Raw genomic sequence first — 16,414 nt, 5'->3', positions numbered from 1 at the left:
TAAAATGTTTGATATCACACGCAAGATATCTAAGCGACATCTTTTGAAATAACAATACAACAACAACAACAATACTTTATTTAAAGAGGGTTACACAGTTAGCTATATAACTAATTTTCTTAACGGTATTGGCAAATTATTCCACAAAAATGCCCATTATGGTCTAGAATACATAAAAGATTTTTTGAACAATTCTGTTTTTATACGTCGTCAGCTTCGTCCGAAGGCGGATAGTTTCCGGATAATAACTTTAGTATAAGTTAAAAGAAATCATTAAAATTTTAACATAAAGTTTGTAACCACTATAGGAAGGTTTAGGAACAAGGGTCCCAAAAGGGGTCAAAATATGTTTTTTTCTAGTTTCGAGACAATAACATGTGTGTAAGTGAATAGACCTTTCTGAATTGTACCACAATTTTCCATTTCCAAAAAGGAAGGTTGGGATTGATTTTGGGGGTTATGGCCCAAACTGTTTAGGAATAAGGGGCCAAAAACAATACTTTTTATACGACCGCAAAAATTAAAAAAAATTGTCGTATATTGGTATCACGTTGTCGTCGTCTGCGTCGTCTGCGTCGTCGTCGTCGTCAGCGTCAGCGTCGTCCGAAGACGGATGGTTTCCGGATAAAAACTTTAGTATTAGTAAATAGGAATCCAAAAAAAATTAACACAATGTTTGTTTCCACAAAAAGAAGGTTGGGATTGATTTTGGGGGTAATGGTCCCAACGGTTTTGAAATTAGGGTCCCAAAAGGGTCCCAAAAGAGGAATTTATCTAGTTTCAGGACAATAAGTTGTGTATAAGTATTTCAATTGCCCTGATATTGTACCACAATGTTCATACCATTAAGTAGAAGGTTAGAATTTATTCTAAGGGTTATGAGGCAAACAGTCTAGGAATTAAGGGACAAAAAGGGACAAAAAACAAGCATTTTTCTAGGTTCGGGACAATATCTTCTGTATATCTGTATGGATCTCTCTGACATTGTACCAAAAGGTTCCATATAACAAAGGGAAGGCTTTGATTCAGTTTGGGGTTAATATCCCTGAACATTTAGGAATAAGGGTCCAAAAAGAAGATTTTTTGTGGTTTACAGACAATAACTTGTGTTTAAGTGTATTGATCTCTCTGAAATCAAACTACAAGGTTTCTTACTTCAAAGGAAAGACTGGAATTGAGTTTTGGGGTTCTTTCCCCAAGGGGAGAGGGGGTTCAATAAGTGAGGGGCAAAAAAGGGCCCAAATAAGCATTTTTGTAGTTTTCAGTCAATAACTTGTGTTTAAATGTATAAATCTCTCTGAAATTTTACGACAAGTTTCCATACTACAAATGGGAGGTTATGGGAGGTTATGGCTCAAATCATTAAGCAATTAGGGACAAAAAGGGTGGAGAACAAGGGTTTTCTGGACAATTTAGACAATTTAAAAGCAGTATAAGAAAGGTAATGCAATTAAAATTACAAGAAGACTAATATATATGTTCGATTACTTGATTACCTCCCTTGAACTCCTTCTAGAAAACCACTGAATGGAATATAACCAAACATGGCATGAATGGTCCTTATGAGGTGCTGACCAAGTGTTGTTACATTGTAGCCGATCCATCATCCAAGATGGCCGTCAGCGTGGGACTTAGTTTAACATAGGACCCTATGGGAAATGCATACAAACGACTTCTTTAAGAGAACCACTGAATAAAATGAAACCAAACATGCATGGCATGAATGTTCCTTATGAGGTGCTGACCAAGTGTTGTTACTTTGTAGCAGATCCATCATGCAAGATGGCTTCCAGCGGGGGACCTAGTTTAACATAGGACCCTATGGGAAATGCATACAAATGACTTCTTTTTGAGAACCACTGAATGGAATGAAACCAATCTGGGCATAAATGTTCCTAATGAGGTGTTGACCAAGTGTTGTTACTTTGTAGCCGATCTATCATCCAAGATGGGCCCCAGCGGGGGACTTAGTTTAACATAGGAACCTACGGGAAATGCATACAAATGACTTCTTTTAGAGAATAAATGAATGGAATGAAACAAAACATAGTACGAATGTTCCTCATGAGGTGCTGACCAAGTGTTGTTACTTTGTAGCCGATCCATCATCCAATATGGCCGCCAGCGGGGTACTTAGTTTAACTAGGACCCTATGTAAAATGCATACAAATAACTTCTTTTAGAGAACCACTGAATGGAATGAAACCAAACATAGCATTAATGTTCCTTATGAGGTGCTGACCAAGTGTTGTTACTTTGTAGCCGACCAATCATCCAAGATGGCCACCAGAGGGGGACTTAGTTTAACATGGGACCCAATGGGAACTAACATACAAATGTCTTCTTTTAGAGAACCACTGAATGGAATGAAGTCAAACATAGGATAAATGTTCCATATGACATGCTGACTAAGTGTTACTAATTTGTAGTCAGCCCATCATTCAAGATGGCTTCCAGCAGGGGACTTGATTTAACATTGGACCCTATGGGAAATACATACAAATGCCTTTTTTAGAGAACCACTGAATGGAATGAAGTCAAACATAACATGAACGTTCCCTATGACATGCTGACCAAGTGTTGTTAATTTGTAGTCAACCCATCATCTAAGATGGCTTCCAGCAGTGGACTTGGTTTAACATTGGACCCTATGGGAAATACATACACATGTCTTCTTTTAGAGAACCACTAAATTGAATGAAAGCAAACATAGCATAAATGTTCCTTTCTTAATAAGGTGCTGGCCACGTATTGTTACTTTGTAGCCAAATTTTATCTTTTTTATATGATTTCAAAAACCCAAATAGAATCAGGTGAGCGATACAGGCTCTTGAGAGCCTCTAGTTTTAATTTTAATATCATATGTAAACCCTCACTGCTACAACTACACCACACTATACAACAATAATAAATTAGTGGCAAGATATAACCATCATAGAATAATTTACTGCAGTCTAGATTTAGAAATTTCTTAATCTTCAATAGTAGATATAGCCTAGATGAAATTTTTGAGCAGATCACATCAACTTGGATTGTCCATGTGAGGGAAGGGTCAATTCTAATGTATGGAACGCCACAGCTGTCTTATGTGTAACTCTGATATTACATTATGTTGTTTTGTCTTTACTTAATATGGTTTTGACATTACGTAATGATGTTTTAATATAACTCAATATGGAATAGTCATTACTTAATGATATTTCGATATTACACGATATGGTTTCGTATGGACTTGATATAGGTTTGTCATTACTCAATATGGTTTTGTCATTACTCGATGTGGTTTCAACATTATTTAATATGGTTGTGTCATTTGTCAATGTGGTTTTAACATTACTTGATGTGTATGTGACTTAACGTAATGTAGTTGTTTCATTACATGATGTGGTTTTGTTATTTCGTAATGATGATTTGTCTATTCTTAATATGGTTGTAACATTACTTAATGATGTTTCAAAATTTGACAATTTTACACTACTTGATGTGGTTATCCCATTACTTGATGAGGTAAAACCACGTGACCAATTCGGAAAAACCTGTTCTTTTTTTTAGATAGATTTCCATGTTAAATGTGCCTTGAATGCGAGCCCTTGAATGCGTGTGGCCATCCATCTAATTAGTGTTCAAATTAAAGTTCGGGTTTCTGTTTGAGTTAAATTTGAGTTAGTTTTCGAATTCAAGTCATGCTTAGAATTAAAGTTCTAGTTAACATTGAGTTTCGAGTTTGACTTCGAGTTTGATCGAGTCACATTTAAAGGCAGAGTTCCCCGCACTCCACTCATTAAACCGCTTGTACCCCAAAAAGGACAAAGTTCAATTTTTCTCCCAAAAATGGAAAAATAATTAAAAGAAAAATCCCTGACCACATGGACACCTTCAATACATGTACAAACAGCTAGCATAGTGATAAATTCCTAGCATTCAAACTGTAGGAGGAGTTATCTGGAAACGCCCTACTTATGCAAGTATATTTCCCATAAATTACAAAGTTTAACTTTCTCAGAAAAGATCACATATTAATAGAAATTAAACCCTGACCACATGCAGCACACCTTCAATAAATGTACAAACAGAGAGTAAAGAGAAAACTTCATAGGATTCAAACTGTTGGGGGAAGTTATGCGGAATAACTATATACCCATAATGGGACAGAAAGACGGACGGACGGACAGAGGTTAAACACTATGCCCCAAACTTTCAGTTGCGGTAAAGTTGCGGTGGCTTGAAAACAGTTTCAATTGGCTGACTCAATTGATCGGTATGACTGGGTAATTTAAATCCATCGGGGTGATCTCTGCTCAACGTATGGCACCCGTCGTGTTATTCGCGAAATTACACGATTTGGTTTTATTTGGAAGTTCACATTCGAGTAAAAGTTGAAGGTATTATGGTTACGACAACTGGAACATGTTCGTTATCACATGTGAAACTGATACTCCAAAAAGTTTTAAATTAGTGCGAGGTAGATCAGAGAATTCAATTGATTAAAAGTAAAAGATTGATATTCGTATATATGTTCAAATGATCATTAACGCTAAAAAAAATCGGAGAATTCTTATTTTATAGAATTGATGCTTTGTCGTTTAGTCCGAGCCCCCTCCCCTCCCCTGGTTTTCCTGTGACTTGAGTGTGAGTTGCATGATTTGAAGTGTCTTATTTCTTAACAAAAAATTATTAGTCTTTTGATTTGTGTCGAGCCTGCGACTTCAATGAGGCGGGAGTGAGACACAACAACGTCGTCGAAAGTGGCCTCATTTCGGGACCTGTTAAAGCTTACTATGGGGTATGGGTTTTGCTCATTAATTCTTCAAAAACGATACAGTTTTGTTTTAGTAAAATAAAACCGAATTAAACTGTTTTGAAATGATAAATTTATTACCTCCATGTTTTAAACTTTGTATAGGATTTTTTCCTCAATATCAAGAAAAATCATCTACAGAAAAACATTTTTTTATTTGTTTTGACCGATGAATGTACAACCGATCAACATTACGCTTTTATACTGAAAGCAGCAATTACAGGCGATACACAGCGTTCCATGGATTATTTTACAAATTTATCATAATACTGCTTCTATTTGAGAACTTCAGATCAAATAACAGGACCAAGTGGTTTCGGGATATCCCAAATTCCCAATTGTGTCCGAAATACTATAAAATTTGTAGGATTTTTTTTTTTTTAATTATTATTGTCTGCCGTTACTCTTTTCATACCAAATAACTCTGAACAACTGCTCGAACTTTAATTTGAACTTTAACTTTGGTGATTACCATCCAAAGCACATTAAACAAACGACATATTGAAATCTGTTAAAAAATAGATTTTTTTTCACATAGTGCATGGTGGCCTTTTGTAGCTGACTATACGGAGTGTTGAACGCTGTACGGTTGCCTTTATATGATTTCTTACACCCATTGCATTTAAACTTTGGTGGATAGTTGTCTCATTGGCAATCACACCACATCTAACTTAATTTCAACTCCTATGTTGCGTTTTGTATACTGCAACTTTGTTTATTTAGTACGCATATCCCGGAGCCCTCTTTTCGGAATCCCGAGCAAAAGCCCTTGTTCCGCGATAGAAAATTTAATTACGAACTCAAAAAGACATATTAAATAGCTCGAATTTCATCTCGAAATCTTAATTAATCTAAATAAGGCTTACATTCGAATCTTACTCAAACTCTACCTCAAGACGTGACTCAAATTCAAAGTTGTTACTAAAACTCTGCCTTTAATCATAATGTGACTCAAACTCGAAGTCAAACTCGAAACTTAATGTTAACTAGAACTTTAATTCTAAGCATGACTTGAATTCGAAAACTAACTCAAAGTTTAATTCAAAGTTTAACTCAAACAGTAACCCGATCTTTAATTTGAACACTAATTAGATGGATGGCCACACGCATTCAAGGGCTCGCATTCAAGGCACATTTAACATGGAAATCTATCTAAAAATAGAACAGGTTTTTCCGAATTGGTCACGTGGTTTTACCTCATCAAGTAATGGGATAACCACATCAAAGAATGACTAGACCAAATCAAATAATGAAACAAACACATCAAGTAGTGTAAAATTGTCAAATTTTGAAACATCATTACGTAATGTTAAAACCATATTAAGAATAGACAAATCATCATTACGAAATAACAAAACCACATCATGTAATGAAACAACTACATTACGTTAAGTCACATACACATCAAGTAATGTTAAAACCACATTGACAAATGACACAACCATATTAAATAATGTTGAAACCACATCGAGTAATGACAAAACCATATTGAGTAATGACAAAACTATATCAAGTCAAAACGAAACCATGTCGTGTAATATCGCTATACCATTAAGTAATGACTATTCCATATTGAGTTATATTAAAACATCAATACGTAATGTCAAAACCATATTAAATCAAGACAAAACAACATAAAGTAATATCAGAGTTACACATAAGACAGCTGTGGCGTTCCATACAAATGCATCAGAGACTTTCGTATGTGGAAGATTGTATCTCTTGATTTTTAAAGTTTACAACTCTCATTGTGATGTGGCATTGCTCTTTGCTTTGTAATAATCATATATTTTGTTTTATTTTTATTGTTGAACATATTGTTATCATTACACCATTCCTCAACACCATTTCTTGTACCTTTGACTGCAGAGTTTGATAACAATTACCGGAAAGATGTAAAGTTGAATCATCAGCATATAAATCAGTGCAACAATTTTTCATATAGATAGGAAGGTCGTTTATATATAATATAAACATAAGGACCCCTGATATGGAGCCTTGGGGACAACATACTTGATATAAAGTTTTTCAGAATGAGCATTACCAATTTGTACTCGTTGAGTTCTTTCAATCAAATACGATTTAAGAAAAGAAACAGCAGCATTATCAAATCCATAAATTTCAAGTTTTTATACGACCGCCAAACTATTTTAGGATCGCATAATGGTATGATGTCGTCGTCTGCATCTTCGTCGTCGTCCGCAGACACATCAGGTTTCCGTAACTCAACTTTAGTTAAAATAAACTCATCATAGATACAAGGATTAAATTTTGTATATGAATGGATCTCTATGAAATTTATTAAGAAGGTTCAATATCACAAAAGGAAGGTTGGAATTATTGATTATGGGGATGATGGTCCCAACCGTTGAGGAATTAGGGTCTAAAAAGGGTCCACAAACAAGCATTCTTCTAGTTTCAGGGTAATAGCTTGTGATTGCTCTTAAATTTTACCACAATGTTTAATACGACAGGTAGAAAGTTGGGATTCAATTTTGGGTTTATAGTGCCAACAGTTTAGGAATTAAGGGCCAAAAAGTGACCAAAAACAAGCATAATGTAGCATCCAGACAATAATTTGTTTGTGAATGTATGGATCTATTTGACATTGTACCATAAGGTTCCATATCACAAAGGGCAGTTTGGGATTGAGTTTGGGGGATATTGTCCCAAACATGAGGAAGAAGGGGCATGTTTCTAGTTTCAAGACAATAAGTTGTGTTCATTTGAATGGATGTCTTTGAAATTGTACTACAAGTTTCCATACTACAAAGGTTTGGATTGAGTTTGGGGGTAATTTCTCCAAGGAGTGATTCAAAAACTGGGGGAGAGATTTTTTTTCATTTTTTTTTAAAGCGGCTATATTTTTTTTCCTATTTGTTAAATTTCAAATTTTTTAAAAAATTCAAGAAGAAAGAAGAAACCTTCAATCAATTGCGCAATAGATTTGTAATAGATCTTTGACCACATTTTTTTGTGTGTCAGAAACCTTCATTATGTCAAAAATTTGATCACAATCTAAATTCAGACAGTATCAAGCTTGAAAATTGTGTTCAGATTTGCCTCAACTGTTCAGGGTTCGACCTCTGCGATCGTGTCAGGCTGCCTTCAGCGAAGCAATTCATTACCAGAGAATATCATGATCTACTACATCAAAAGCTTTCTTAAAATCCAACAGGACTGCTAAGTTGATATTACCGTCATTCATATCCTGTACCCATTTATCTACGATATTGATAAGGGCAGTTTGGCAAGAGTGTTCTTGTCTAAACCCAGACTGTGCTAGGCTGTAAAGATCTAATCTTTTTTGGAAAGTCATACACATGTTTTGAAACATGCTTTTCTGAAAGTTTTATAAAACAGGGAGTACAGAAATTGGTATATCATTTGTTGCCATGAATGATGTACGATTAATGAAAAGGAGTGAGAATAATCCAAAATAAAAAATTTAGAATTTGACTTTGACGGAAAAGTGAAAAGACCTAATAATCAGAACAAAATCAAAAGTTCTTTCCACGGAAAAGTGGAAAGACCTCATAATTAAAAACCATAACCAATTGAGAACCAACTTTCGGTTTACTCAAAGTCACTATAGGCGTCCAACGAAAGGTTTCTTCATACTGATTCAATAAATAAATGCTGCTATATATTTTTGACTGAAATAAGAGAGGGAATTGACAGCTTTCGGTTTTCAAAATGTCACTTCCGGTCTCAGATGATAGCTTTATTTACACTGAATCCAAAAATATATAGTTTCTATATACTTTTGTCTGTAAAAAGGAAGAAATTAGGTATATAAAAAGTTATCAAAGGTACCATAATTATAATTTAATACGCCAAACGCGTGTTTCGTCTACATAAGACTCATCAGTGACGCTCAGATCAAAAAAATTTAAAGCCAAACAAGTACAAAGTTGAAGAGCATTGAGGACCTAAAATTCCAAAAAGTTGTGACAAATACGGCTAAGTATATCAGTACCATCGGTTTAGGGAAAGTCGCTTTCGGTTTCAAATGATAGGATTTTGTATGCATATTTAAAAAAAAATCTAGGTGATTTTCCATTAAATATGTTCAAAAATAGCTACTACCGGTTAACTCATGATTACTCAGGTTAATATTTTTCAAGGACACTAATTCCTATAAGAAGTACTTGAATTGTTTCAGACCAAATGTGTCTTATCTTTATCCCAATTAGGCAAAGATTTTGCACTAGTTCTTTTATATATATCTTAAAAAGTGACAGAGGAGACCAAATAACAAAGAAAAGTCAAAATAAAGAATTTTGACCTACACCTTTGACCTTGGCCTCAGTTTCCTTTAAATGAATCAAGGACCTCAACTCACTTTACCTTAGGTCTCTATCACTTACCAATCATACTATTAAATCATATATCCCTTATGTCAAATACATAAGGGGAAATAACTCTCATATGGAGTCTCCGTATGCGTCCGTCAAAATTGGACACAAACAAAACCGAGGATATAGCAAGCAATTTGGTAAAATAATTTTAAAAAAATTAAGAAACAGTGTTTTGGGAGATAACTCCTACAATAGTCTTCAACTAGACGAGGGGCAGTCTCAAAAGCGCAATAACTTCGATATAAGGGGGGAATATGACCTGTATTGGGAGTCCGAGATCGTGTGTTTTTAAGCTCGGGATTTCGGGATTGATCCTCTCGAGATCTGAGAATTCTTTAATTCGAATTTCGGGATGTCAGGATTTAAATTTATTCAAATGCGGGACCTCTGGATTTTGTTTTTTTAAGCCCGGGATTTCGGGATCGGGACCTGTAAAGTAGAAAGACCTAATTAAAAAACCATTTTTCAGAGAACAATAAAATACTAATATACTACTGCAACAGTTTGTCATCGCAACTTCTCTGAAACCGCACAACAGAATTTCATGAAACTTTGTAGATTATTAAGACATACTATGTTGATGTGCATATCGACAGGAAATTATGATTCATTTTTTTTTCTATGAACTTATTTGTCTCAATATACTATTGCAACAGTTTGTCATCGCAACTCCAATGAAACCACGCAACAGAATTTCTTGAAACTTTGTAGATGATAAGGAAGGGCATACTATGTAGAAGTGAATATTGATAGGAAATTATGATTTTTTTTCGTACAGTTATTTTATTTGTCCAGTGACAGTGTGGAGTCGAGGTATATGTGAGCCGGCTCACTAAGGTTCTTTAATTTTTAAAGCAGTAACAGCAAATTATTCACCAAATTTAGGTTTTACATAAGGAAACCTCCATGGAGACAGTAAAACGTTATATGGATAGTTCATTCAGCTTGGTTTCCTCAATTACTTTCCTATAAATGAGTGAAAGTTACAAAAAGTTTTATTTACTAGCCTACAAATTTGAAACTTTGAGGAAATGAGAGGTATAAATGGACAAAAAAAGACCATATAAGGAAGACGAAGAGGTCCATTAGCGCTATTTATCACCCTAAAGTAATATTTTGTGTCATATTAAACTATTTGTAGGCAGATGAGATAAATATTTGATCAGTTAATGGTCTACACTTTATTCTATCTTGAAATTTTTGAAGAAATTTCCTCGAATCGCTGTAGATGTCCTCGTACATTAAACTAGATTTTTCTCAAACTATTGAACTGACTATGACAGGAATGCTTGAAATAACCAGTATTACACATGAAAAAAGTCACATACAGTTTATCCAACAAATAAGTCTTCTTTATGTGTAATACCATCAAATCATAGTACGTCACATCCGGTTGTATGCCCTTTAATTTGACAGGTGTAAGTTTTTAAATCCTACATATCATTGCAGTAAAACCCTTCCGGGTCATTAACATATAGTTTTGGTAAATCAAAGCACCATTATTTATTATATAAGAATAGAATAATAAATATCTTTGTCAACAGTTAGTAGATAGGTGTAAAAATTCATTTCAAAATTAGTAATTACTGGTAATAACTAAGCAGTTTCAGGAATTGCGTGTAATTCCTAATTTCACCTACTTACTCTCACATATATATGTTACATGAGAGGGTGAAAGGTCTTGTATTTTCTGTGTCATTAATTGTCGACATACTTTATACTCTTTACCAGTTGATACTATATATTCCAGAGATTGCATTTACCAATATAATTTAATTAAAAGTGGAATGCTGCTTATAAAGAAAGTTATTAAGCAAAGGGTTCCAAGTGGCGCATCCCTTCGAATATTTTACGGACGCTTTCATGAGTTGGTTGACCGTTATGGAATATCGGTTCCACATATGACGACGGATATTTTCCGATTGTTCTGACCACAACCCCGAACTCGTTTATGACATAACCGAAGAAGACTTGTCACTGATTTTAGTACATATATGAGCAAAACAACGCGAAAAACAAAATTAATCAATCCAAAATCAGGACTGTACATATTATCATTCGTTGCATACTCCGTCATTCTCATAACTATGAAAGAAAACCGAACTCATATCTGTCGTCAATTTTCCTAACTCTGTAGGATATTTATTATTCCGAAGTGATACCGAAAGTGCCGATGCAGATACCCAATATTCATGATAAAATGATACTCACAGTTTGATAATTGGAATGATTTGACCCCTTTGGCTCTCGATAGTTTGTTTCTGTATAAGTTGTTTAACCTTAAGTCTATGATATATATATTTTTAGTTAGTTCCTGTCGAGGTATATGAAAGATATTTGCAAAAGAGTTTATCAACAGCAGAGAGCCAGGAAATAAATAGCTTCCATTGTAAAACTCCTGACTGTCGAGGATGGTGTATTTATGAAGATCATGTGAACTTCTTTAACTGTCCTATATGCAAGAAAGAGAACTGTTTAACATGTAAAGCCATACACGAAGGAGTGAATTGTAAAATGTACCAAGATGATTTACAGTCACCTGCAAATAACAATGCAGCTGCTAAAAGAACTAAAGAGATGTTATACGTATGTCACTTACATTACTTGTTGATGCATTGTTTTAAAGGCTATCATAGCAAGCTCACTTGTGGAACAACATTTGAATAATTACCATAAAGACATTTACATTTAAAAAATATCTATTGATTTCCGAATAAACCAATCATAAATTTTAATTTTTTGAAATGACGCAGTTAGTTTTCTTTTACCGTAAACCAGACCTCCAAGCTGCTTTCCGAACTCGGTTCCGTATTTTTCAAACCTATGTACTATGCAGAATTTCATTCTTAACTTTTCCATATGTTTTAAACCGGATTTTCGAAGGAAATATCGGTTACTGATATTGGGATGTACGACGGGCGGGCGGACGGGTGTGCGGCTGCCAAACAGGGTCTCCACAATAACATGAAAACTCTTTGAACATTTTTTTTTTAAATTTAAATATGTTGTTTTCTGTGACTAAATGAAGGTCAATTTCAATTTTCAATATTTTAGCTTTTCTTCTATCGAGTTATCGCCCTTTATAATACAGTATTCAAAAGTGGTAATATTATGTGAATGAGTTATTTCTCTTTGAACAGAAAAGTAATTATATATATAAAGTTTGATTACACTAACATGACTAATTTTCACCTGTTTGTATATAACAGAGCATCTAGTTAATATCTGATTGACAGTGTATTACAAAATTTCAGTTTTTTTAAAGTGCTGATGATTGTAAACTATATAGGACTGTATAAATATAGTTAGAAATTTACTGTTCATTACTAGACATTTTGAAGATGATTACAGATAAATTTTATAGATTTATATTATGCATTAATGATAATTGGTATATTGTTTTATGTGGTAGGTTTGTTTGTTATTCTTTTAAAATGATTTTAGGCCGAGTTTACAAGTTGGTCCAAATGGGGGTCTTTAAAGTCCTGAATATAATCCTGTATTTATTTTAATTATTAATTAAATAATACCACATTGAGGTCCAAAGGGTCATAAAATAAACTTTTCTTGAATTTCATCAAAAAGATATTCTTGTGGTCCTTTAAAATGCTGATTGTATTAATGTTTAATTGATCACAGCATATCTATTTTTAGAATTTAAATATTCTTCTTCTGCCACTTTTATTTCTTGCTTGTCACTTTTGTTTTGCAAGATGTCGCTTTGATGTTTGGTATATGATATTGGATAATTTATACGCTTTTAAAACTAACCCTGTTTAACCGTATACTTTTCTTTGTTAGAGTTATCTCCCTGAACACTGTTTTTCTTGTGAGTGCATCTACTCTGTAAACGTCAAATATTTTTTTTTTTATTAGTTCAACCTTTATAGCATCTAAATATTTGTACTAAGATACGATTTTGAAAATTGTATTCATTGTGTTGACCAGCTATCCTACACATCTTGATTGATTCACATTATCATCACCCTGTTTACACCCACACTATCGGTTTGCGTTCACAAAAATTCCGGATGAAATGTCAATAAATCACTTTAGGTAGGTAGTTTGACTTCCAAATTCAACTATTAGATTAAAATTTGTGATGACGCAAATGCGTATTCTTATCCAGAATATCAGTGCGTACTATGCTTTCTATTTCTTGCCCCAAGATACCAAGTTCATGCATAAATATTACTGTCACTCGCGAATGCGAATTTTCGCTTTTACTATCTAAATGTGTTTGCGTCTGACCATTCTGCTTTTTGTAAAATACGAGAAATAGGTACTGCATTCATCTTTGCTTTAGAAACTGATGCAGATCTAACGCTGTAAGCTTTGAAAATTGTTGTGTCAATATTAGCTTTTGCAATTACCATTTTTATCCATCTAGAAATTGTATCTCTTGAAACAGGCTGATGTGGTTTCACATGTTTAACTTTAAAGTAACAGTTCATGTTTCCCTCTAAACAATTTGGTACGAAATACATATTCTTTATACAAATTATATACACAAAGTTTCATATCGCTTATCCCAAACCAGGAACGTCGTCACTAGTCATTTATCTTAATGGTCAACTTATGGAGACACATTATAAAAAGAATGTTTTATAAAGTTTAAGTTTAATCACAATTTTATCTAGATTGGTGATGAACAATATATATATATATATATTATGGGTGTCTTTTATCGGTGGGGTGTTGTGTGATTGGCGTTTACCTCATTTTCTCCTTTTATTCGTAAATGTTTATGAAAATGTTAAATATTCATTTCAGGACATGGTTAATAAAGGGGATGCAATGCATTGCCCTCAATGCAAAGTTATATTACAGAAAAAAGATGGGTGTGATTGGATAAAATGTTCAATATGCAAAACGGAAATATGTTGGGTGACGAAAGGACCAAGATGGGGACCCGATGTAAGTTTATATTTGACAAGTTAAGTGAGTAACTTATTACTTAATTTACTAGCACTAGGTCGATACCGCTGCTGGTGGTTCACGTTTCTCCAACATTTGATATTTTTGGATATAGGTAAATAATTTCTTTGATGAAATTAACATGTTCACGTATTTAATATAAGCGAATATTATGTAGCACAAATTCACTTTTGAATATTATGTCGGATTTATTATAAAAAACTGAGTCAAAATTGGAAACAAATTACCAAAGAGCACTTAACTTTTAACGACGAAACTTGTTTATATTGGCATACAAATTGTCATTATAAAGAACTATGCACAGAAAACTGCTGTAAATCGTTGACACATTAATAGAAAAAAGGTAAACTTGTGCATGGATCTCTCTGAAATGGTACGATTTTGGGGGTTATGGTCCGAACTGTTTAGGAATAAGGGACCAAAAAGGGACCAACACAATACTTTTCTAATACTTTGTATAAATTGCTTATTTCTTGATCAATTTCAATGGGGTTTTATTCTTGAATTCTTGGGGTTCTTTAATATGCTGAAACTAACCGTGTATTAAGTTTTTATACGACCGCAAAAATTGAAAAAATTTTGGTCGTATATTGGTATCACGTTGGCGTCGTCGTCTGCGTCGTCGTCGTCGTCCCAATACTTTTTGTTTTCGCACTCTAACTTTAGTAAAAGTGAATACAAATCTATGAAATTTTATTTTGGGAGTTTTGATCCAAACATTTTAGGAATTAGGGGCCAAAAAGGGCCCAAATAAGCATTTTCTTGGTTTTCGCACTATAACTTTAGTTTAAGTAAATAGAAATCTATGAAATTTTGACACAAGGTTTATGACCACGAAAGGAAGGTTGGGATTGATTTTTGGAGTTTTGGTTCCAACAGTTTAGGAATAAGGGGCCAAAAAAAGGCCCAAATAAGCATTATTCTTGGTTTTCGCACCATAACTTTAGTTTACGTAAATAGAAATCAACGAAATTTACACACAAGGTTTATGACCACCGAAGAGAGGTTGGTATTGATTTTGGGAGTTGAGGTCCCAACAATATAGGAATTAGGGGCCAAAAAGTGGCCCAAATAAGCATTTTTCTTGGTTTTCGAACTATAACTTTATTATAAGTAAATAGAAATCTATGAAATTTAAACACAAGGTTTATGACCATGAAAGGAAGGTTATGATTGATTTTGGGAGTTTTGGTCCTAACAGTTTAGGAATAAGGGGTCCAAAGGGTCCAAAATTGAACTTTGTCTGATTTCATCAAAAATTCAATAATTGGGGTTCTTTGATATGCCGAATCTAACTGTGTATGTAGATTCTTAATTTTTGGTCCCGTTTTCAAATCGGTCCATATTAAGGTCCAAAGGGTCCAAAATTAAACTTAGTTTGATTTTAACAAAAATTGAATCCTTGGGGTTCTTTGATATGCTGAATCTAAAAATGTACTTAGATTTTTGATTATTGGCCCAGTTTTCAAGTTGGTCCAAATCGGGGTCCAAAATTAAACTTTGTTTGATTTCATCAAAGATTGAATAATTGGGGTTCTTTGATATGCCAAGTTTAACTGTGTATGTAGATTCTTAATTTTTGGTCCCGTTTTCAAATTGGTGTACATTAAAGTTCAAAGTGTCCAAAATTAAACATAGTTTGATTTTAACAAAAATTGAATTTTTGATTATGGGCCCAGTTTTCAAGTTGGTCCAAATCAGGATCCAAAATTAGTATATTAAGTATTGAGCAATATCAAGAAATTTTCAATTGCACAGTACTCAGCAATAGCAAGAAATCTTCAATTGCACAGTATTGTGCAAAAGCAAGAAATTTTCAAATGCACAGTATTGCGCAATAGCAAGGAATCTTCAATTGCACAGTATTGTGCAATAGCAAGTATTTTCCTTTGCACAGTATTGTGCAATAGCAAGAAATATCTAATTGCACAATATTGTGCAATAGCAAAAAATTTCAATTGGAGTTATCTTTCTTTATCCAGAATAGTAGTTGAATCAACTTAAATCATTGTTTTATACAATATACAATGTATATTCACTTTTACTACCAACTGATAAATTAAAACAAACTTTACCATTCAGTGATAACAAGCACTTTTTTTACATTTTAATATTTTATGATGTATTTAAATGAGTAGTTATTGTTGCAAACTTCATTAGAAATTTGAATTGAGATCGGTTTTGGAATAAAGGAAAGGGGGATGTGAAAAAAAAATTGGGGGGGGGGGGGGTCAATTTTTCTCATTTCAGATTTCATAAATAAAAAGAAAATTTCTTCACAAACATTTTTTGAGAGGATTAATATTCAACAGCATAG

General features: G+C 33.7%; 1 protein-coding gene across 3 annotated transcripts in view; it reads left to right on the top strand.

Annotated features, from left to right (window-relative positions):
• The window catches only part of LOC143079722 (ranBP-type and C3HC4-type zinc finger-containing protein 1-like), a 207,324-nt gene that overhangs the window by 156,095 nt on the left and 34,815 nt on the right, over positions 1–16,414 (top strand). For all 3 annotated transcript variants that reach the window (XM_076255263.1, XM_076255261.1, XM_076255262.1), the window contains exons 10-11: positions 11,467–11,745; positions 13,933–14,076. In XM_076255263.1, coding sequence (XP_076111378.1) covers positions 11,467–11,745; positions 13,933–14,076 — 423 coding nt within the window. The remainder of the gene's footprint in view (positions 1–11,466; positions 11,746–13,932; positions 14,077–16,414) is intronic.

This window comes from Mytilus galloprovincialis, chromosome 6 (genome assembly GCF_965363235.1).
Source record: "Mytilus galloprovincialis chromosome 6, xbMytGall1.hap1.1, whole genome shotgun sequence".
Taxonomy (NCBI): domain Eukaryota; kingdom Metazoa; phylum Mollusca; class Bivalvia; order Mytilida; family Mytilidae; genus Mytilus; species Mytilus galloprovincialis.
Note: the sequence above shows the minus strand (reverse complement) of the source record. Positions and strands in the feature narration are given on the sequence as shown.